This window comes from Tamandua tetradactyla, chromosome 1 (genome assembly GCF_023851605.1).
Source record: "Tamandua tetradactyla isolate mTamTet1 chromosome 1, mTamTet1.pri, whole genome shotgun sequence".
Lineage (NCBI taxonomy): Eukaryota > Metazoa > Chordata > Mammalia > Pilosa > Myrmecophagidae > Tamandua > Tamandua tetradactyla.
Genome location: NC_135327.1, coordinates 57,526,694 through 57,548,762, shown reverse-complemented (window position 1 = coordinate 57,548,762; position 22,069 = coordinate 57,526,694). Strand labels below are relative to the sequence as shown.

Below are 22,069 nucleotides of genomic sequence, written 5' to 3'. Positions count from 1 at the left end.
TTATGCATTCTTGCTCAGTGCAAGGAAATATTTGACAGTTAATAAGTCTTTTTTCTTAATACACACTTAAGTTGTTCAAATACTACCTGCATTCTAAAGGAAAAACTGAAATGTCGGCACAACCTACAAACTTCTCTGCGTTCACCTGTGGACTTCCCCTGATTCTTTTAAACTTTTCATGATAGAAAATTTCTGACTGTACGAAGTAAATAAAATGGTGTAATTAACTGCAGTCCCCTTTCTTTCAAAGGCATAAGGCAAGAGATATGAAGAAGTGTTTCTCTGGGGCCTGAAGGGTGCAAGTATGAGACTGAATGTTTGTGGTTATAGGGCTTACTGGGCCAGCCCTGACTACTGGAATGTGAGTGAATAGAGAGGCCCCTGAGTGTCTTAGTATTCGTGCATTTGTATGTGTGTGTACTTGCACTATGTAGAGCACAGGGCAGGGGCCCTCTTACCCTGGATCTAAGGGTAGTGGTGATTGAAAGCTTTATATGACTGTATGCTAAACCTTAGGCAGCAGAACAGGATTAATTTGATCCATTGTGTTCCTCAGTATAATATTATATAATTGGTCTAGGCACAATGCTTACCCCCCCCAATATCTTCCTTTTTTTTTTTAAATATTCTTTGATCTGTTTTATCCCTCATTTCTAGACCTTATTCTCCCAACCTGTACAATCATCATATGTCCAATATGTGTATCCTTCTACATTATCCTCTATTTATATACATATATACAAACACGCGTATATGTGTGTATATAGATGGCTTTGTGTTATGTGTATTTTAAATTTTATCAAAAGAGTTTCTCTCTGTATATTCCAGGCCAAAACTTGTCCCCCCTCTGTATTGTTTTTGAGATGCAGCACATTCTTAGAAATAGATCTTTTTTGTTCCATTTACCACTGTAAAGTATTCAGTCACATTACCATGCCACCTTTTAGTTTATTTATCTACCATACCCACATTGACATATAGGCTGTTTTTAATATCTTGATATTAGGAACCATATTGCAATGAATATTTTTGTGCTCCCTTTATATTTTTGAGTTTCTCTAAAGTATAAACTTAGAGGTGGAACTACTGAGTTATGTGATATGCACATTTAAATTTTTACCAAATGCCATCAATTCCTTTTCAAAGTGTAGTTATTTACTACCACCAGGAATGTGCATGATTTTAGATGTCCAGGAATATGCATGATTTTAGATGTATCTTACATATATGTATCATCCAGTCTTTTCCATTTTAGCACATATATGGGCCAGTTTGTGTCTTTTGCCCATTTTTGTACTGTATTGCCTTATTTTTTTTCTTATTTACTGATTTTTCTAAGGCTTCTTCATATAGTCTAAGTACAGGACTTTTGTTTGCTATAAAAGGTGCAGATAGGAAGCACAAGGGTAGTTCAGTGGTAGAATTCTCACCTGCCATGCAGAAGTCCTGGTTTCTATTCCCAGCACATGCATTTCCCCCCCCAAAAAAGAAGGAAAAAACAAACAAAAAGTTCAGCAAATGGTGCTGCAATGATGGGATACCCACATGGGAAAAGATGAAATATGATCCCTGTCCTACAGCATACAAAAAAAAAGGTGCAGACAGATATTGTCTGCTCTGTGGTATTCCTTGTCACTCTCTTGAGATGCCTCTTGAATAGGAGCTCTTAAATTTAATGTCCAGTATATCAGTCTTTTCTTTATGATTAGTGCTTTTTTCTTATAATCTGTTCACGAAATCCTTTCCTTATGACAAGGTCATGAAAATGTTCTATTGTATTATGTCTTGGAAGCTTAATTGTTTTACCTTTAACATTTTGGTTTTCAATCCATCCAGAAATGATTTTTACATATGATATGAAGTAGTTGGTATAAAGGGTCAAGTTTCATTGTTTTGGGGGGGACATCCAGTTGACTAGTACCATTTATCAAAATGGCTGTCCCTTCCTAACTACTTTGTGTTTTACCTTTTTCTTAAATCAAGAGTCCTTATACCTGTGAGTCTGTCTCTGAACTTTATTCTGTTCCATGGCTTAATTTTTCTTCCTTGGGTTAATACCACACTGGTTTTTATAGTAAGTCTAACAATAATATAATTATTCTGCCTTTCTTTCCGCTGTTTGCATGGAAAATCTCTTTTTGCATCCTTTTATTTTTGACTCTTAAATCCTTTTAAGTTGTATCTCTTAAAAGCATAAAGGTTTTTTCTTTTCCTTAATAGTGTATAGGTGATATTTTTAAGTGAAAATCTGATTTTTAATTGGAGTAGTGTAGTTACGTTTAGTGTAATTATTGATATTTACCTTTAAATCCACCACACTTGTTCTGTTTGTCCCATCTGTTCTGGGTTCTTTTTTTTCTATTATTTGTTTTTTGGGATTGGTTAGAATCAAAACATTATTTTCCCATCTATTAACTTAGTATTTATGCAGTCTTTCACAATTCATTTACTAGTTGCCTTAGAAATTATAACACACATTCTTACCTTATCAAAGTCTATTAAATGGTACTTTTATTCTTTTCCCAGACACAGCACAGACTTTGAAATGCTTCAAGTTTATTTACCACCACCCTCCAATATATGATACTTTGTTTTGTAAAATCTGTGCACACTTATAATACATAAAACATTATTTTATATAGTTGATATACATTTAGATTTTTGTTACGCTTCACTCCTTCCTTCACAGTTCCATCTAACATATAGGATCATTTCCTTTTGATTGACATTTAATGTTTCAGTTAGAGAAGGTCTGTTGGGGACAAACTCTGAATTAGATTTTCTTTTTCCTTCCTTCCTCTTTTTATTTTCTCTGAAAATATATTTCTCACCCCCACCCCCACCCTTTTTATTTTTTTTTACATGGGCAGGCACTGAGAAAAGAACCCAAGTCTCCACCATGCAGGTGAGAACTCTGCCTGCCCTTCCCCCTTATTTTTGAAGGGTATTTTTGTGAGCATTTAATTCTAGTTCGCAGTTTTTTCTTTCAGCACCTTGAAGAAGAGATTATTCCAAGTCTTTTGGCTTTCACTGTTTCTGTTGAAGTCCATTATCAGTCTTAATAATGCTGCTTTAAAGTAGAATCGCCTTTTTTTACCCTCTGTCTGCTTTTAATATTTTTGTCTCTGGTTTCTGACAGATTTTTTGTGGTATATCTGCCTGTGATTCTCTTTTTCTTTTTCTATATGGCTTTTTGAGTCTATAGCTTGATATTTTATCAATTCAGGGAACTTTCAATTCCTCATCTCTTCAGATACTGCTTCTGACCCATTCTCTGTCTCCCAACCTAGGATTCCAGTTACACACACACACACACACACACACACACACATATATATATATATGGGCTTTCCTAATATATATTCTATATTCTTGCCTTCTATTCTCCCCTCTTATTCTTGTGTCTGTTTGTTTCATTCTGAATATTTTTTCCTGAAATAACTTCTGCTTCACAATTTTCTGTTTCCTCCTCCAAGTTTCCAGTTCTCTTCCAAAATTCTCAGTTCCATTTGTGTTATTTAGTACACATTAATCATATTTTATCATATTTTAAAGTGTTTGTCTAATAATTCCATTATCTGTAGTTCCTGTGGGTTGGTTTCTTTTGCCGAGTTCTGCTGTTTCTCACCTAGTAAATGCATTCAGGTCTATGAATTGCACTTTTATGTTGCTTTGGTTGTATATTATAGATTTTTATGTGTTCAAATTTCATATTCAATTAAATATTTTGTAGTATCTATCTTTTTACAGCCCATGGATTATTCAAATGTACAGATTTTAGCTTTCAAATATATAACAATTTCAAAGCTATTTTTGTAAATGTCTACATTCATTACATGTGATCAGAGAACAGAATATTACATTGATTCTTTTGTATGTTTTTTGTTTTTGTTTTTGTTCTGGTGACTTAAAAGATTTACCTTTTATTCTTATTCAGAAATGCCATAATATGTCTAGATTTCTTTAAAAAAATCTTCCTTGGGACTAAGTGAACTCTTTCAATTCTTGGATCCTTATATTTATTTTGGAGGAGGTTCTCGGCTATTATTCAGGTGTTGCCAGCTATGCTGGTTTGAAAGGAGGTATGCCCCCTAGAAAAGCCATGTTTTAATCAAAATCCCATTTCATAAAAGGAGAATAATCCCTGTTCAGTACTCTATGTTTGAAACTGTGATTGGATCATCACCCTGGATGATGTGATTTAGTCAAGAGTGGTTGTTAAACTGGATTAGGTGACAACATGTCTCCACCCATTTGGGTGGTCTTGATTGATTTACTGGAGTCCTATAAAAGAGGGAATATTTTGGAGAAAGAGATTCAGAGAGAAGAGAGCAGAACGACATAGCCACGAGAAGCAGAGTCCACCAGCCAGCAACCTTTGGAGATGAAGAAGAAAAATGCCTCCTGGGGAGCTTCATGAAACAGGAAACCAGAAGAAGAAACTAGCAGATGACACTGTGTTCACCAGGTGCCCTTCCAGATGAGAGAGGAACCCTGACCGTGTTCACCATATGCCTTTCCAGATGAGAGAGAAACTCTGACTGTGTTTACCATATGCCCTTCCTCTTGAGAGAGAAACCGTGAGTTTCGTCAGCCTTCTTGAACCAAGCTAGCAAACTAGAACACCAACCAATGTTTTTTTAATTGCTGAAATTAATATTAGATAGATATATTCACATATCTGCATCTCTCCTTCATGCCACAACTTTGGCTTTTATACTTTTTAACATTTTCATTCCTTTATGATATTCTGAATCAGTTCTTCAACCTATTCCAAGGAGTACTTTCTTGAAGATGGCCACTATATTAGCTAGGATTCTCTAGAGAAACAGAATCAGCAGGAAATATCTGTAGATATAAAATTTATATAAGTTTCTCACGTAACCGTGGAAACGTAGAGTCCAAAATCCACAGGGAAGGCTGTGAAGCTGATGACTCCGATGAAGGGTCTGGATGAACTCCAGAGGAGAGGCTCACCGGCTGAAGCAGAAAGAGAGGCTGTCTCTTCTGAATCCTCCTTAAAAGTCTTCCAGTGATTAGATTATGCATCACTCATTGCAGAAGACACACCCCTCAGCTGATTACAAATGCAGGCAGCTGTGGATGCGGCTGATGTGATCATGATTTAATTCTATGCAATGTCCTCATAACAACAGACAGGCCAGCAGTTGCCCAACCAGACAAATTGGTACCACCACCTGGCCAAGTTGATACTGAACCTGACCATGATGGCCACATACAAATTTTCCAGGCCTGTGATGGTAGTAGCGGGGATGAATGCTCAGAGTTCTCTGGGCTACATTGTACCTATTGTGGTTTCTCAATAACCCCCTGTAGGTATTAATATGGATACTAATATGTCCTCCCATATTTGACATGTTTTTCCTATATATTGTTCTAACTATTTTCTATTATTAAGCAAGAGAAGCTTGTCATATAAGTTAAAACCTTGTAATAACAGATGATACAGTAATATTCTCAAGCAGGGCAGATTGAATTTCTTATTTTTTCTGAGAGGCTGAATTTCTTATTTTTCTGAGAAAAGAGGAAAGGTGAGGCCAAGTTGAAAATAGCAGGCCAACTCTGGGGAATTGGGGAGCCACAGAGTGAGCTCCCTGCATTTCTAATAGTCACTGACCAGCTGTCCTGAGTTTGGCTGACAAAGTGACCACCGATGGTTTAGAGATCCTGGAATCATTGTTTCTGTACTAGAAGTTACGGTTAGCCATAGACCCAGGATTGCACTTTCTATATTTAAGCCAGAGCAGACAAAAACAATCAGGTGGGCCTAAAACTACTTCCTGCTTAACTAGCCCTGGTCATTTCATTACCCTCACAATAGCCCAGACCCAAATTTGACTGGGAACATTATTTGGATTTCACTTACCTGCATTTTGGCAAGAATTTACTGTATTTTTAAATTGTTATGTATAGGGGTGCTGCAATGGTTGCTCAGTGGCAAGGATTCTTGCCTGCTGTGCTGGAGACCTGGGTTCAATTCTTGGAGACTGCCCATGCCAAAAAATAATAATAATAAATAGTAATGTATAGAAGCAAAGTTTACAAATAAAACTAAGGTCTCCCTTTGACAAATAGCCCAGTTCAGTGTAACTTTCTCCTCTCCCTCCCCAGTGGACTGACAAACACTACAACCTGAACCACAGCTGTCCTGAATGGTGTTTGTATGTGTATATGGTATGAATGTCTCTCTCTTTGCATATATATACACACATACACAAGTAGTACAAACCATAGCTATAAACATAAATATATATATAGCCATAAATAATAGTGTTTCTTTCTTTACATAAATGGCATCACACTTTATATATCATTTAGCAACTTGCTTTTATCTCTTAACATTGTTTGACTGCAGGTATCTATAGTTCTGGTTTTCTTTAACTTTTATAGTTAAACAATTGATTATCATATACCATATTTTATTCACTCATTACTTGTGCTTCCATTTTCAGTCCCCATCTAGATGCTTTTGAATTTTTGCCATTCAAAACAAGCTGCAAAAAAATCTTTATATGCATATGGAGCAAATGTTATTCTGAGGATTAGATTTTTGCCTAGAGTTAATCTTAAATTACATCTGAAAATGCAAGAGATTTTTGTTTTTACTCACCCTTTTGTATACCTTATATGTATGTTCTCTTTGGCATTTACATTCCTTTCATGTCAGATCTGCAAGAAATTAGACTCTGATTAACACCCCATGTTGTCTTGCATATGCACAGCTCTATATTACTCTTGGGTTAATTAAGTAATTGCCTCTCTCTGTTGAATTTTCTTTTAAGAAATATTAGATGCTTTTGTTAAGATGGTAGGTAATTTCTTCGCTTTGCTAAAGCTACCAGAATGCAATATACCAGGAATGGGTTGACTTTTACAAAGAGGGTTTATTAACTTAAAATTTACAGTTCTTAGGCCATGGAGATGTCTCAATAAAGGTATCAACAGGATGATTCCTGGACTCTGAAGAAAAGCTGCTGGCATCTGGGACACCTCTGTCACATGGGAAGGCATGTGGTCATGTCTGTTGGTTCTTCACTCCTGGGTTTCGTTGCTTTCAGCTTCTGGTTCCAGTGACTTCCTATCTGAGCTTCTGTGGGTCCTCTCTTAGCATCTCTGCAGCTTTTTTCTCTCTCAGCTCTATTCTCTGGGTGTTTCTCTCTGAGCTCTCTGGACTTTTTCTGTATTTTATCCTCTTAAAGGACTACAGTAAAAGAATAAAGACCCATCTGGGTCACATCTCAACTGAAATAACCTAACCAAAGGGTCCAACCCACAATTGGTCTGTACCCACAGGAGTAGATTAAAAGAACTGGCCCTGGTCAGTTCCCTGGGGGTACATAACAGGTCCAAATTAGCGCAATGACTTAATGTAACCCTATTGTTTCCTATTTCCATTCTTCTTTGGAGGGAACAAATGTATGTAGGTTAGTATTCCTCACTCTTTTCGGTGCCTATCTGATTGCTCTTACTGATCCTATTCTTGGTAATATATTTGCATATTCTTCCCTTTTTCTATATTTCATCACCTAGCCTAAATTTCATTTAGGCATAAATTCAAGATTATTTTTTTCTTTCCCAAAGTAGGAACAAGTATGGCAGAAAACATTGGTGAGGGAGAAGAGCTGGTTTAGTTTTGTATTCCTTCAGTAGTTGATTTTGTGACCTTTTGGCAGGGTTTTTGACATTAGCTTAGATAATCTAAAAAAGAGAGGCCTTAAATAATGAATTTCAGGGTTTTCTCTAGAAACTTCTTTCACAAGATACAAATGAGCAAATTTGATAAGCAAGTATGGAAAATGTCCAGTGAAAACTTGAAGAAATAATGTTTATTGTTTTTGGTATAAGCAGAATATAGTATTTATGTGTAAGATTTTTTAGTTGTAAATACATGAACAGAATGTAAGATACACAAAATATTTTCTTTTATAGGTGTTTGTTTTGTTCTGCTGCTTTAAATGAAATCAAAATGCCAATAAGACCAGATCTCCAGGTATGTAGTCCTAGACCTAGTGAAAGAATTTTATTTTTATTTGTAAAATAACTGTTCTGTTTATTTATAGATTTCATTGCTGTATTTTAGTAGGGACAAAGCTTATACATTTTTATGGTAAAGTAATTTAGTCCTTTCATTAATTTAACATATGTATTTTCAAAAAGCTATATTGGGTGGTGTGACAGTGGTGCAGCAGGTAGAATTCTCACCTGTCATGCCGGAGACCCAGGTTCAATTCCCAGTGCCTGCCCATGTAAAAAAAAGCAAAAAAGCTATATTAAGAATATTTATAAAGTATTAAAAATGCTGTTTCTTTAAATATACCTTTTACATGTAAAGAAATATACACTGATTCATGTATGCCTTATGCCTAGATATTTGTGTATCAAGTTTTGAAGATTGTAAGATATATGCATTTAGTAAGCATTAATGTAATATATAATTGACCCATAGGCAGTTCACCACCAAGTCTATTTTGTGATCAGATTGTGGTATGAAAATTCCTTATTAATAAAATCTCACTTTAATAGCAGGGATGGCAGATTTTGTAAAGGTTTTAGAGTAGCGCTTAAGTTATATCGGTTGGCATAACTTCTAAAGGGTGCTTCTGTCTTTATGGTTTGTTTGTTTTTTACCATTTAAGCCCCATGAAGTTAGGAGTCAGATAAGCTGGGCTTTTTCTCCATGGTATTAAGTATAATTTGCTGTAAAGTTGATTTTACTTCTTTCAGCAAATTTTGGGTAAATTCAATATAATGATGACTTCAGTAATAAAAAATGTGAATTGAAAATGTTAGCAAATTTTGTTTTTCCTATTTGAAGTCTTCTTTAAAAATAATCTGTAACTCTTTTTAATGGGCAGGGTTTTTTTAATGAATGAATTGCTATTTATATACTCTTCTGAAAGTTTTCACATGATAACAATTCAGATTACTAGACTACATAATATGACTAATTTGGTTTTGATTCAATATATGTGCTTTTAACTGTGTTTCTCTAGCAGTTGGAAAAATGCATCGATGATGCTTTAAGAAAAAATGATTTCAAACCTTTAAAAACACTTTTACAAATTGATATTTCTGAAGATGTGAGGATTAAATGCAGCAGACAGTTTTTCAACAAGTTGGACAACCTTATATGCAGGGTAAATATTTATTTTTGCCAAATAGTTGATAAAATTCTTTGATAGTACTCTAATTTTAGGAAGAAGTACCCCTTTAGAAGATATAAATAGAAAGACTTGGGCAAGCCTGCTTATAATGATATAAATAATGCTTATTTCATCATTTGCTTATTTTTTTTAAGTTTGAGGAGTCCCAAATAACATATTGGACTTAGTTCCCCAAATAAAATGTACAAAATGCTGCATTTATATAGTGTTACCATTATTAACTGTTACCTAACCTGGGGGGAAAAATTGTTTACCTGTTTGAAGTTTAAACAACTTGATCTATTAAAAAATCAACATATTCTTTTTTTTTTTTAAATCTTTGGTATATGTTTATTTTCTTTCCATTTATTTATTATTTTTTTGAAATGGAATATATGGGAAAAGTTAGATTAAAAGTTTGAGCCAGTCAAAGTTCTGATATGGTTGTAGAGAAGATTGGAAAAGGAAGGTGAGAGTAACTCGGAGAAAAATGCTGTTGACACATTAGCTATAGCACAATTCAAGTTTATTCCATTTGTTCTTGCAACGCAACACTTAAACACAGTATTATTTAGCATTCGGATGTACATGAACTGGGATAATATGAAAAACCCAATTGTGTCAAAAGTATTACATTGTGGAAAAAATGAACTCATATCAAAATGCACAAAGCACTAGTCTTCTTCCATTACTGCTTAGAAAGATATGATTGTTTCTCCATTTATAAAATAGAATCAGAACAATTCAATTTTTAAAATTTTGCATGCAAACCACTGCAATTGCTTATGTAGGAGGGCACTCTTACCAGTTTCTTCTAAACACAATTGGGTATATAATATTGCATGGAAGGAAACAGCAGCTCAGATGAAGTATAACTTGTAATTAAGAAAAAATTTCAAATAGGTGTATGTTGATTTAAAATCCGTTATATGGGGCAAGCAATCAGTGAACACAGAACTTACTTGTTTGCGGCTTCTATACACTGCCACCTATCTACTGTCCTCTGTGCCCATCTGGTTTAAGAAAGGTGTGCTATGCATACAACTACTCGGGTATATTCAGGTGCTGAATCTGAACTCTAAGTCTACAGATACCAGTGTGAAGCTGCAAGGGGTAAATTTGTTAGTATGCTAATATAAACAGGTAAATTACCCTGTTTTTTACTTGATATAATGCATATGAAATGACTCATTTAATACAAAACTACAGAACATGCAAGATTTTTCTGAGATGTTAAATATTACTTCAATGGAGAACAAAACTTACTTGACCTTTCACTAATGCATGTAGTACCAAAAAGCAGACATAGTTTTAGCTTCCTTTACTCAAAATATGAACATTAAGTGTTGTGACTTTTTCTGCCAAGTGGTTCAAAAATACATTATAAATAACCTAGTTAAAAAAAAAAAGTTAAACCATCTTGGTCAGTCTATTCTATGTTCGATATGTTATTTTCTCAAGCAATTGCATCATAATTATGGGGTTTACAAAATGGCTGAGAAAGAAGAGGGAAGGCAAAATAGCCTCTACTGCATTACAAGGAACATCAGGATAAACTGTACAAAGCAATCATATGGTTTATATACCACAATGACTGTAGAAAGCAGACCAGGTTTAGGAATGATAAGACGATGCACCCTCTGCAATAGCCAACTACAACAAAACACTTTGAAAGTATAAGTGGAAATTATGTAAAGGGCAAAATTTAAGCTTTTAAAATAACATTATGCTAAGAGGTGAAAACAAAAATATCAAAACACCTTGGGGGGACTTCCGGAGAAGATGGCGGCTTAGTAAGACGCGCGGGTCTTAGTTCCTCCTCCAGAACAGCTACTAGGGGAGTAGAAATGATACAGAACAGCTCCTGGAGCCACGACAGAGATCAAGAAGACAACGTACCCCATTCTGGAACGGCTGACTGGCTGGGAGAACCCGCTCCGGTGAGATCACCGAGGGGCGCGGGCTACCCCGGGCCGGGGTGGCAGGCGGCCAGAGTCCCTCCCTCCCTCCTTCCTGGGCCGGCTGGGAAAATTGGACAGGCGGTCCCCTCAAGCCGCGGTGGCTGGCGCCCTCCCCACGCGCGGCCCCCCGGACCAGCTGGGAGAATTGGATTGGAGATCCCCAGGCCGCAGAGAACGGTGACTGGGGTCCCTTCCAAACACGTGGCTTCCCTGTCCGGCTGGGAATGGTGCACTCCCCCGGACCGCGGTGGCTGGCGCCCTCCCACCACGCTTGGCACCCTGGGCCGGCTAGGAGATTCGGACGGGCGCTCTCCCCGCATTCGGATCCCCGGGCCGGCTGGAAGGATCGGATTGGCACTCTTCCAAGCCACTTCGGCTGGTGAACCTCCCCCACGGCGAGAGTTTTCCAAAGTTAAAGGACCCACAGCACCTTTTACTGGTGAGACCCGCAGAAAAATGAGTGCCATGAGCGCCACCTACTGGGCAGGATAAGAAAAACAGAACCCAGAGATTTCACAGAAAAGTCTTTCAACCTGTTGGGTCCAACACCCAGGGAAATCTGACTAAATGCCCAGACGCCAGCAGAAGATAACGGATCACGCTCAGAAAATTGAAAATATGGCCCAGTCAAAGGAACAAACCAATAGTTCAAATGAGATACAGAAGCTGAGACAACTAATGCTGAATATACGAACAGAAACGGAAAACCTCTTCAAAAACGAAATCAATAAATTGAGGGAGGACATGAAGAAGACATGGGCTGAACAAAAAGAAGAAATAGAAAAACTGAAAAAACAAATCACAGAACTTATGGGAGTGAAGGACAAAGTAGAAAAGATGGAAAAAACAATGGATACCTACAATGATAGATTTAAAGAGACAGAAAATAGAATTAGTGATTTGGAGGATGGAACATATGAATTCCAAAAAGAAACAGAAACTATAGGGAAAAGAATGGAAAAATTTGAACAGGGGATCAGGGAACTGAAGGACAATATGAAGCGCACAAATATACATGTTGTGGGTGTCCCAGAAGGAGAAGAGAAGGGAAAAGGAGGAGAAAAACTAATGGAAGAAATTATCACTGAAAATTTCCCAACTCTTATGAAAGACCTAAAATTACAGATCCAAGAAGTGCAGTGCACCCCAAAGAGAATAGACCCAAATAGGCGTTCTCCAAGACACTTACTAGTTAGAATGTCAGAGGTCAAAGAGAAAGAGAGGATCTTGAAAGCATCAAGAGAAAATAATCCATCACATACAAGGGAAACCCAATAAGACTATGTGTAGATTTCTCAGCAGAAACCATGGAAGCTAGAAGAGAGTGGGATGATATATTTAAATTACTAAAAGAGAAAAACTGCCAACCAAGACTTCTATATCCAGCAAAATTGTCCTTCAAAAATGAGGGAGAAATTAAAACATTTTCAGACAAAAAGTCACCGAGAGAATTTGTGATCAAGAGACCAGCTCTGCAAGAAATACTAAAGGGAGCACTAGAGTCAGATACGAAAAGACAGAAGAGAGAGGTATGGAGAAGAGTGTAGAAAGAAGGAAAATCAGATATGATGTACATAATACAAAAGGCAAAATGGTAGAGGAAAATATTATCCAAACAGTAATAACACTAAATGTTAATGGACTGAATTCCCCAACCAAAAGACATAGACTGGCAGAATGGATTAAAAAACAGGATCCTTCTATATGCTGTCTACAGGAAACACATCTTAGACCCAAAGATAAACATAGGTTGAAAGTGAAAGGTTGGTAAAAGATATTTCATGCAAATAACAACCAGAAAAGAGCAGGAGTGGCTATACTAATATCCAACAAATTAGACTTCAAATGTAAAACAGTTAAAAGAGACAAAGAAGGACACTATCTACTAATAAAAGGAACAATTAAACAAGAAGACATAACAATCATAAATATTTATGCACCAAACCGGAATGCCCCAAAATACGTGAGGAATACACTGCAAACACTGAAAAGGGAAATAGACACATATACCATAATAGTTGGAGACTTCAATTCACCACTCTCATCAATGGACAGAACATCTAGACAGAGGATCAATAAAGAAATAGAGAATCTGAATATTACTATAAATGAGCTAGACTTAACAGACATTTATAGGACATTACATCCCACATCAGCAGGATACACCTTTTTCTCAAGTGCTCATGGATCATTCTCAAAGATAGACCATATGCTGGGTCACAAAGCAAGTCTTAACAAATTTAAAAAGATTGAAATCATACACAACACTTTCTCGGATCATAAAGGAATGAAGTTGGAAATCAATAATAGGCCGAGTGCCAGAAAATTCACAAATACATGGAGGCTCAACAACACACTCTTAAACAACAAGTGGGTCAAGGAAGAAATTGCAAGAGAAATTAGTAAATACCTTGAGGCGAATGAAAACAAAAACACAACATATCAAAACTTATGGGATGCAGCAAAGGCAGTGCTAAGAGGGAAATTTATTGCCCTAAATGCCTATATCAGAAAAGAAGAAAAGGCAAAAATGCAGGAATTAACTGTCCACTTGGAAGAACTGGAGAAAGAACAGCAAACTAATCCCAAAGCAAGCAAAAGGAAAGAAATAACAAAGATTAGAGCAGAAATAAATGAAATTGAAAACATGAAAACAATAGAGAAAATCAATAAGACCAGAAGTTGGTTCTATGAGAAAATCAATAAGATTGATGGGCCCTTAGCAAGATTGACAAAAAGAAGAGGAGAGAGGATGCAAATAAATAAGATCAGAAATGGAAGAGGAGACGTAACTACTGACCTCACAGAAATAAAGGAGGTAATAACAGGATACTATGAACAACTTTGCGCTAATAAATACAACAATTTAGATGAAATGGACGGGTTCCTGGAAAGACATGAACAACCAACTTTGACTCAAGAAGACATAGATGACCTCAACAAACCAATCACAAGTAAAGAAATTGAATCAGTCATTCAAAAGCTCCCTAAAAAGAAAAGTCCAGGACCAGACGGCTTCACATGTGAATTCTATCAAACATTCCAGAAAGAATTAGTACCAACTCTCCTCAAACCCTTCAAAAAAATCGAAGTGCAGGGAAAGCTACCTAATTCATTCTATGAAGCCAACATCACCCTCATACCAAAACCAGGCAAAGATATTACAAAAAAAAGAAAACTACAGACCAATCTCTCTAATGAATATAGATGCAAAAATCCTCAATAAAATTCTAGCAAATCGTATAAAAAAAAAAAAAAAACACCTTGGTGTCCTACAGTGATAATTTCAAACTGACAGAGTGCCCTCCATTTCTAATAAGGATGTCTCCATAGTTTAGTTCAATGACATAATAAAGTACTGATTACTGACTTTTAATCTAACTCTAATAGGTATCAGAATTAGCCAAACATATGGAAGTGTTTAAACCACTATTTTTTTATTTTCTTGGAGTCAGGAAAATTATAGGTCTAGGCTAGTTTTGAGTGTAAAAACCATGGGTTAAAAAAGGATTCCTGGAGAAAAACACAACACATAAACCCACATGCAAACCAATGAATCAGTAACCCACCAATAAGATTTGTTATTAGCTAGGCTGATGGTTTTTGATAAGTTTAACCCTGCTGTAGAATGCTACATTGCCTGAAAAAATGACTATTAATTCCTTATCATCCACAATCTGAACAAAAGTCCCTAACCAACCCTATTTAAAAATTTGAGGAACATTCAATTATTGAAGGACTTGGCTAAGGAAAAACCCTAATTATTTTTAGTAAACGTATACAGATGGCAAGTCAAAGGAATTTTTATGTTTTAAAAGGGAGATACCAAATTTAAGAGTATGTGTATTAATAATTACATAATAAACACTGCCTATGAAATAAACATTTGGGACATGTCCAAATATTTTCTGCAGGTTTTAAGAACATCATTTTAGGGTATTATATTCTAAGAATGCAGAATACAATTTGAAAGTGTCACCTTTTATGCAATCCATGATTTAGACAAAAAGTAAGAATATATTATGTAGGGGGTTGGCAGATGTTTGGCAGAAGTTATCAGCAACTCAGGAAAACCTGATTAACAAGTATTGTTTTTGAAGGGATGAGGTTAAATTTGTCCAAATAGTAAATCTCACCCCAGTGATAGCTTTGGTGCAATAAATAAACAGTATCCAAGATGGGTCTGAGAGAGGCATTCTAAAGAAGGTTTTTTGAGTTTCCAAAGACAATTGAGTTCAATCCATTCAAACAGCAAATGAAGAATATCCATTGGTACTAACACAACTGTTCTCTTTTTATATGATACAAACAAGTGTATGGCTATGATTCTATTTTTAAATCCCCTTTTACTACCAGCAGGAGTTTGAAAGTGTTTCAATGTTATATAGATGTCTGAATCTAGAGGAGAAAAAAAAAATACTCATACTGGAATGATTTCTCCTTTAGACTTCCAAAATTTAAGATTTTATAAATAAAACTAGTCAGTTTTATTTAAACATACATGAAATCTATGAAAGGGGAGAGGAAATCTAAAAGTTCAGTCATCCAGCAATTTGGGAGTGTGCCCCTCCTCATCTTAACTGAGCTTTCATGTAAAGCTTAAAGTCACTGAGGAAAGATTTGGTCACCAACCACAGGTAGTGCTCTTAACTATGCCAAGAAATTCCGAATAGAGTGCATTCTTAAGGTAGAAGGCTATACAGCTAATTGCTTATCTCAGCACCCTAAGTTTACATTACAGCAGCCACTACTGCTTGAACAGTTAGGGCTACCAAATATGTATAGTTGGCCTTCGTATTATCAGACCTTTAACACAATCTAATTCATAAATTAGTTAGGGAGCTGATAAGGTCAAATGCTAATGGTATATTTTGTCTTTGCTCTCCCTTGGGTATAAGCTATACATTTTATTAGAAATGGAAGAGGCAGACTTGATCAGGAATCCTGGTAAAAGCCTGATCTTGTTTTTTTTTCCCCTCTTCCAAAACATTTTTCTTTTCTGGTAGCCTGATTTGTTATGAATTTCTCTCTCACCTCACCCCTCATAAAGTATTTAGCTGAAGAAGCTGGCAGATAGAGAGTGACAGACAGACAGGCAGCAGTGTGAGGCCACAGGAGAATCATTCTTCAAGAGTTAATCAGTCCATCCATCCATCACTGAAGAAGAGCTTTGATTGCTTGGTTGTCAGTGGCTTCAAAGGCAGTTAGTCCATCTGGACCTTTCACAGTCTTATCAGCACCCTTTGACAGAAGCAATTTCACGCAGGAAACATGACCCTCAAAGACAGCAGACAGAAGAGGGGTAATATGATGTTTATCTGGAGCATTAATATCTGCTCCTTTCAGTAGCAGAAATTCCAGGATTTCAAGCTGGCCACAATCTGCTGCATAATGAAGAGGCTTCCTTCCACCATCTAGTGTCCGATTGACATCTTCTCCCTTGGCCACATAGTCCTTCACCTCGTCCAAGTCTCCGTTCTTCAGGGCCCACATGAACTCCTTGTCGCACATCACCGCAGCAGAGTGGGCCAGTTGGCCGGGCAGAGGACGAGGAGGCGGTGGCAGCAGCAAGCGGATACCGCCAGGCGAGAGAGAGACAGAGCCGCGCGAAGTAGGACAGAAAAGGAAGAGATGGCGGGTTAGGCTGCCAGGCGGGCGAGGCGGTTGCCGGCGGTGACCGTTGGGGCGGGAGAGAGAAAGTTCTTTCGTAGCCACCAGGCCCAGCAGAGAAGGTTCCGCCTGGCGGAGGAGAAACTGAAGCCTCAACATATTCTTGATGTTCTATAGTGAATCCTTGGTGCTTACAAAACAAAATAAACAACCAAAAAAAAATAAAACAAAAAAAATCACTCAAAATCTTGATTTCTTTCACATCTAAGGCATTTTCATATGTGAGAAAAAGTGATTATTAACAGTCTCCCCTAGTTCCTGGTATTTGTTATGAATCTAAAAATGTTGAGTGAAAGTTTCTAGAACCCTTTCGTTAAATACATGGAATTTTGGGGAATAGAGAATGGAAGGTAACTGATTCTTTATATCATAACTTATAGTTTCTTAAATAAACACAGATCTGCGATTTTGTCCCAAGTTTGTCATTCATTGACTGGGTAACTTTGGACCGCTTTCTCTTTATTTGCAATATGAGAATGATGATAATGGCTACTTTTCAGGACTTGTAGGGATTAAAAATATGTGTTCAAAGCTCCTAGAACAATGTCCGACTCAATAAATGATAAGTGCTTTTATTCTATTCCGTATGATTTTATGTTTGCCAAAGGTTAAATGTATACTTTTGTTTCAGGAACTTAAAAAAAAGGATATACAAAGTGTTTCAACTATTTTGGTTTCTTTTGGAAGATGTGGCAGAAATATCAATGTATTGGGGCAAGCTGGACTTCTAACCATGTTAAAACAAGGACTAGTCCAAAAGATAAGTATAGAATATGTAACATATTCATGTGAGGAAAATACAATAGAAAATATGTTTAGTAATAAAATAAATGGTTCAAACTATTGAAAATAAATTTGGAGGTTTATATAAAATTTTGTGACTAAAATAAATATTTTTTACAGACTGTGGTATATTTTGCTGAGATAAAGTTCATAAGGAAATTCTCCAGACAGGCTCTTGATAATCATATGAGTTTAAAGTCACAAGAATCTGTAATGCCTTTACTTGCTTTATTTTCTCTTTAGCATTTAATCACTTATTTACTTTTCTTTTTTATATTATATATATCTGTCTCCCAAGGTAGAGTATACAGCATTACAGCATTCTTTTTTGTCTGTGTTCTTCACTGCTGTTTCCCCACCACCTGGAATAATAAGAATACATAGTAGGCACTCAATATTTTAAATCAGCTAATTAAGTTAAAATAGTACCCAAACTTTTCAAACAGTAAGAATACCAAAATACTCTTAATTTTGAAGGTAAATTGTTTTCATCTATTATAACAAATGCTCTTAACTTAGGAATTGAAGAGGGAGAAAAGTTATTCTGCCTGTAATTACGATCAGTTTTGTCTACTCCCATCCAATAAATGGGAAAATAAAGTAAGTTACCAAAGAAACAAAAACAAGGAAGTGATTTAAAAGCATAGCCTTTTTTGACACAGTATTGAAATTTTTATTTTTATTGTCTCTTTTATTCAAGGTTTACTATTTATTCAAAGATAGGTACATTCTTAAAATTATTAAAATTTAATTCAACATAATTGATGTTTGCATTTCTTTCTTCACATGGTTGACTGGTTTGAAAAATCCAAGGAGATTATTCTAAATCAAGGAAATTCAAAAGATGAAGCTGGTATAAATATGTTAGAAGACTTCTTTGATGTTTTGATGGTAAAAACACTCATTGATTAATGATGTTATAAAGCATGTGGTTTTTTAAAAATAATTTGTATATATGCCTTGATTTTGGAAGTCATTTATAGAATGGTTAGTGACTTGATCGAATTAGTTTTTCAGATTGTGTAAAGCATTTATCCTTATTGATATAATCAAATGGTTAATTAATAAGAGTTAAATAATTATGTTGTGAGTTCAAATTTAAACTTATTTTAATGCAATTTGTAATTGTTTATAATAAAAGACAGTAAATTACAAATTAAACATTACTTTTTTTTAACAGGTCATCCATGATATCAATGACGAAGGTACAATTAAACATTTTATTTCTGTTGGAAAAAATAGTCTGTTTTAGCATAATTTATTATAATAGCATTGTCCTAATATGAGGATCTGGCTACATAATTCAGGAACTGGCAAACTTTTTCAGTAAAGTACCAGATTAAATATTTTAGGTTTTGTGGGCTAAGAGAAAAAAATGTGAGCTCATTATGTAGATACTTATGTAACAAGAAAGAAAACAAACTTCCACAAATGTTTTGTTAGCCAATCAAAATATAGCAATAATAATTTAGTATAATTTTTTATGATACAAGTCTACTGATGAGAGAAGCATAGCATTCTCTTTTGCAGGGATAACATTGTGCTTAATTGGGCTTCAAAGTTAGTGTTCCTATTATCAAGATTGATTGTAAATATTCATTTATTAATGTTCATCTGTAATGAGATTTTATATATCTCACATTTGAAAATGTTTTCATACAGATACTGTCAATTACTGATACCTATATCATGATTTATTCTTTTCCTTTTTTTTTTTTTTTTTTTTTTACATGGACAGGCACCGGCAATCGAACCCGGGTCTTCTGGTATGGCAGGCAAGCATTCTTGCCTGCTGAGCCACCGTGGCCCACCCTCTTTTCTTAATATTTACCTTTTAGAAGGCCAATTCAGTGCACATTAATCAGTTTCAATTGGGGCATTAGGTGGTCTTTCCTCAGTTGCATTGTTAAATGAATTTTTTTTTCGATTTTGTGTCTGTTGAATGGATTAGAAACATAAAAATTTCCTTTGTACTTTCATTGAGGGTAAAAAAAAACACTGCTAGACTTGTAATTTGGCATTAGAAAACATTTATTCTACAAATTTGTATAGAAATGGAGATCTTGTTTTAATTTTGACAGTCTGGGAAGTGTATAGTGAGAGACTGGCATTAATTTGGATTCAAATAACCTAAGATGTCATTGAAATGATTTTACAGCAGTATAAATTTTTCATATGAGCACTATTTTGCCTTGCAATTAGGTTGAATTCATTAAGAAACAGTATCAACTCTACAGCAAAACTGATTTCCGGAGTTACTCGGTGTTTGATAATCATGGTTAAGGGCTGGTGTTTCTGTTCAGAAAAATTTTATTCTTGGCCCTGAGTTGAAAAAATTGCAATAAAAGTTTACCATTCCTAAACTATCAGCCTGCTATGTGGTAGAGCAACGTGGGATACTAAGCTTCTATTTCTGACAAAAATACACAGAACTGACAATGGCTAAGTTCGTAAGAGTGAATGAAATTTACCTTGATACTTCTGGTTCAATAAATATGTTAAAATGAAATACTTTCCACAGAATACCTGCTGATACAGTAGCCTTACAAAAACAGTTGTTGGGTTTGATTTGGCCCATGGCCCACAGTTTTCTAACCTTTGAACTGGTAGGATAAAATTCACAATAGTAAATAAAACTGACAATATAGCATATGTTACAACTCATTCTTTCACTTTTGGCTAGCTGGTATCTTGCATCAAGTAATCAGATTCAAGTTATTTCATCTCTTTGTTGGTTAAGGAAGAATTATCTAGGATTTGGCACTAAATTATCTTGTAATTATTCTATTGTTTTAATAATTCATTGCCTTTAAAGTTGACATACTGAATATATTTCCTAAATACTTATTTAAAATTTATAATCTAGATTTATGTATAGCTCATATGAAAATAAATTATACGAGCAAGATACTGGGAGTTAAGTATTTAAATGCTAAGTATAACCAGTATAAATGTATAACCATAACATAAGAACAAAACTTAAGGAAGAATTTCCTTTGTGGCTGGTGAATTCATAAAAAAAACTGTTTGCCTTTTTAAAAGACCAGTTGATATTTATCTGAATAATAGCTAATGCTACCTTTTCATCAGTTTCTTTGCAATTAACATAACAGTCCTCCAGTCTAAATTCTTAAATTTTTAGGGGAGAAAACAGTCCTAAAGCACTAGGGATTATAAAGTGAGCCAATTGATTTCTTTTTTAAGCAAATCATTACATCTTTTCACCTGTTTTTTCCCCCTTTCAGTGTATTCACTTTGGAAAGTTGTACATTTGCTATTACAGTATTGCCATTATTTAAACTTAATTTTAAAATTTGTCTTAAGAAATAGCATTAGCAAATTCCTCTGAATATCTTGAGAATTGATATTCTCAAGATATTGATATTGAATATCTCTCATCTTGGGAGAATGGGTTTAACTTTTAGGCTTGGCTTAAGACATTTAGAGCTACACAAGATCAAGAAATGCTGATGGTCACTTTGGGAATAAGAATTGTTGAGAAATGACTATCAATTAACAAGGCCAGTTTTCTTAAAAGCCTCAGAACAGAACTTTCCCTCTTAGAGCTGTATTTAATATTATCTTTTCTGCATGAAATTAGAGGCTGGATCTGACACTATTCTGCCAACATTACTCAGTCACATCTATTAAGTGGTGTTTTTTCAAGGCCACATTGCTAGTTAGTGGCAGAACCAGAGCTTATATTGAGGCTTCCTAATGCCCTAATGCACTAGTACAGTCTCTCCATTAACTTATATAAGAAAAAATGGCCATTTTCACGAGTTCAAAATGTGTAATTATCAGTAATTTAACACTTTTATTCAGGTAAAAAGCAAGTAGTGGAAAGTTTCGTACCTCGAATTTGTGCCCTGGTTATTGACTCAAAAGTGAATATTTGTATTCAGCAAGAGGTAAAGACATTTGTTTGATTTTTTTTTTTAAACCAAAAAATGAGAAAGTGAAGAAAATGTAATAGTGATTTATCTAATTGAATAATTACTTTCTTTTGGCACTAAATTATCTTGTAATTATTCTATTGTTTTAATAATTCATTGCCTTTAAAGTTGACATACTGAATATATTTCCTAAATACTTATTTAAAATTTATAATATAGATTTATGTATAGCTCATATGAAAATAAATTATACGATCAAGATACTGGGAGTTAAGTATTTAAATGCTAAGTATAACCAGTATAAATGTATAACCATAACATAAGAACAAAACTTAAAATAACACTCTTTGGCTTCTTTAGCTCTTAGAGTAATAACAGGCATGTGTCACTTTGCTTTAAGTACAGGACTCATGCTATAGTCTCCTTTTGATATCCCATGTTTTGTTTTTTTAGTAGTCACTATAATTCATATTTTTTCCCTGCCTTAACCCATCCCCTTTTAAAAAATAGTTATTGACAAAAAAAATTAGCCTTCTAAGGTGACATGTGAATAGTGTATTTTTCTAAATAGTTAATACATTTCGCTGAATCTGTA

The 22,069-nt window shown here is 35.1% G+C and overlaps 1 protein-coding gene and 1 pseudogene across 5 annotated transcripts in view; one reads left to right on the top strand and one right to left on the bottom strand.

Annotated features, from left to right (window-relative positions):
- The window catches only part of SYCP2 (synaptonemal complex protein 2), a 103,270-nt gene that overhangs the window by 3,360 nt on the left and 77,841 nt on the right, over positions 1 to 22,069 (top strand). For 4 of the 5 annotated variants that reach the window (XM_077116826.1, XM_077116817.1, XM_077116850.1 and 1 more), the window contains exons 2-7: positions 7,951 to 8,011; positions 9,015 to 9,158; positions 17,427 to 17,557; positions 18,367 to 18,469; positions 18,759 to 18,783; positions 21,404 to 21,489. In XM_077116826.1, the coding sequence (XP_076972941.1) occupies positions 7,988 to 8,011; positions 9,015 to 9,158; positions 17,427 to 17,557; positions 18,367 to 18,469; positions 18,759 to 18,783; positions 21,404 to 21,489 (513 nt within the window). In that variant the 5' untranslated portion in view covers positions 7,951 to 7,987. The remainder of the gene's footprint in view (positions 1 to 7,950; positions 8,012 to 9,014; positions 9,159 to 17,426; positions 17,558 to 18,366; positions 18,470 to 18,758; positions 18,784 to 21,403; positions 21,490 to 22,069) is intronic. The other variant, XM_077116841.1, reaches the window with a different exon arrangement.
- On the bottom strand, positions 15,129 to 16,909 carry LOC143647128 (myotrophin pseudogene; annotated as a pseudogene).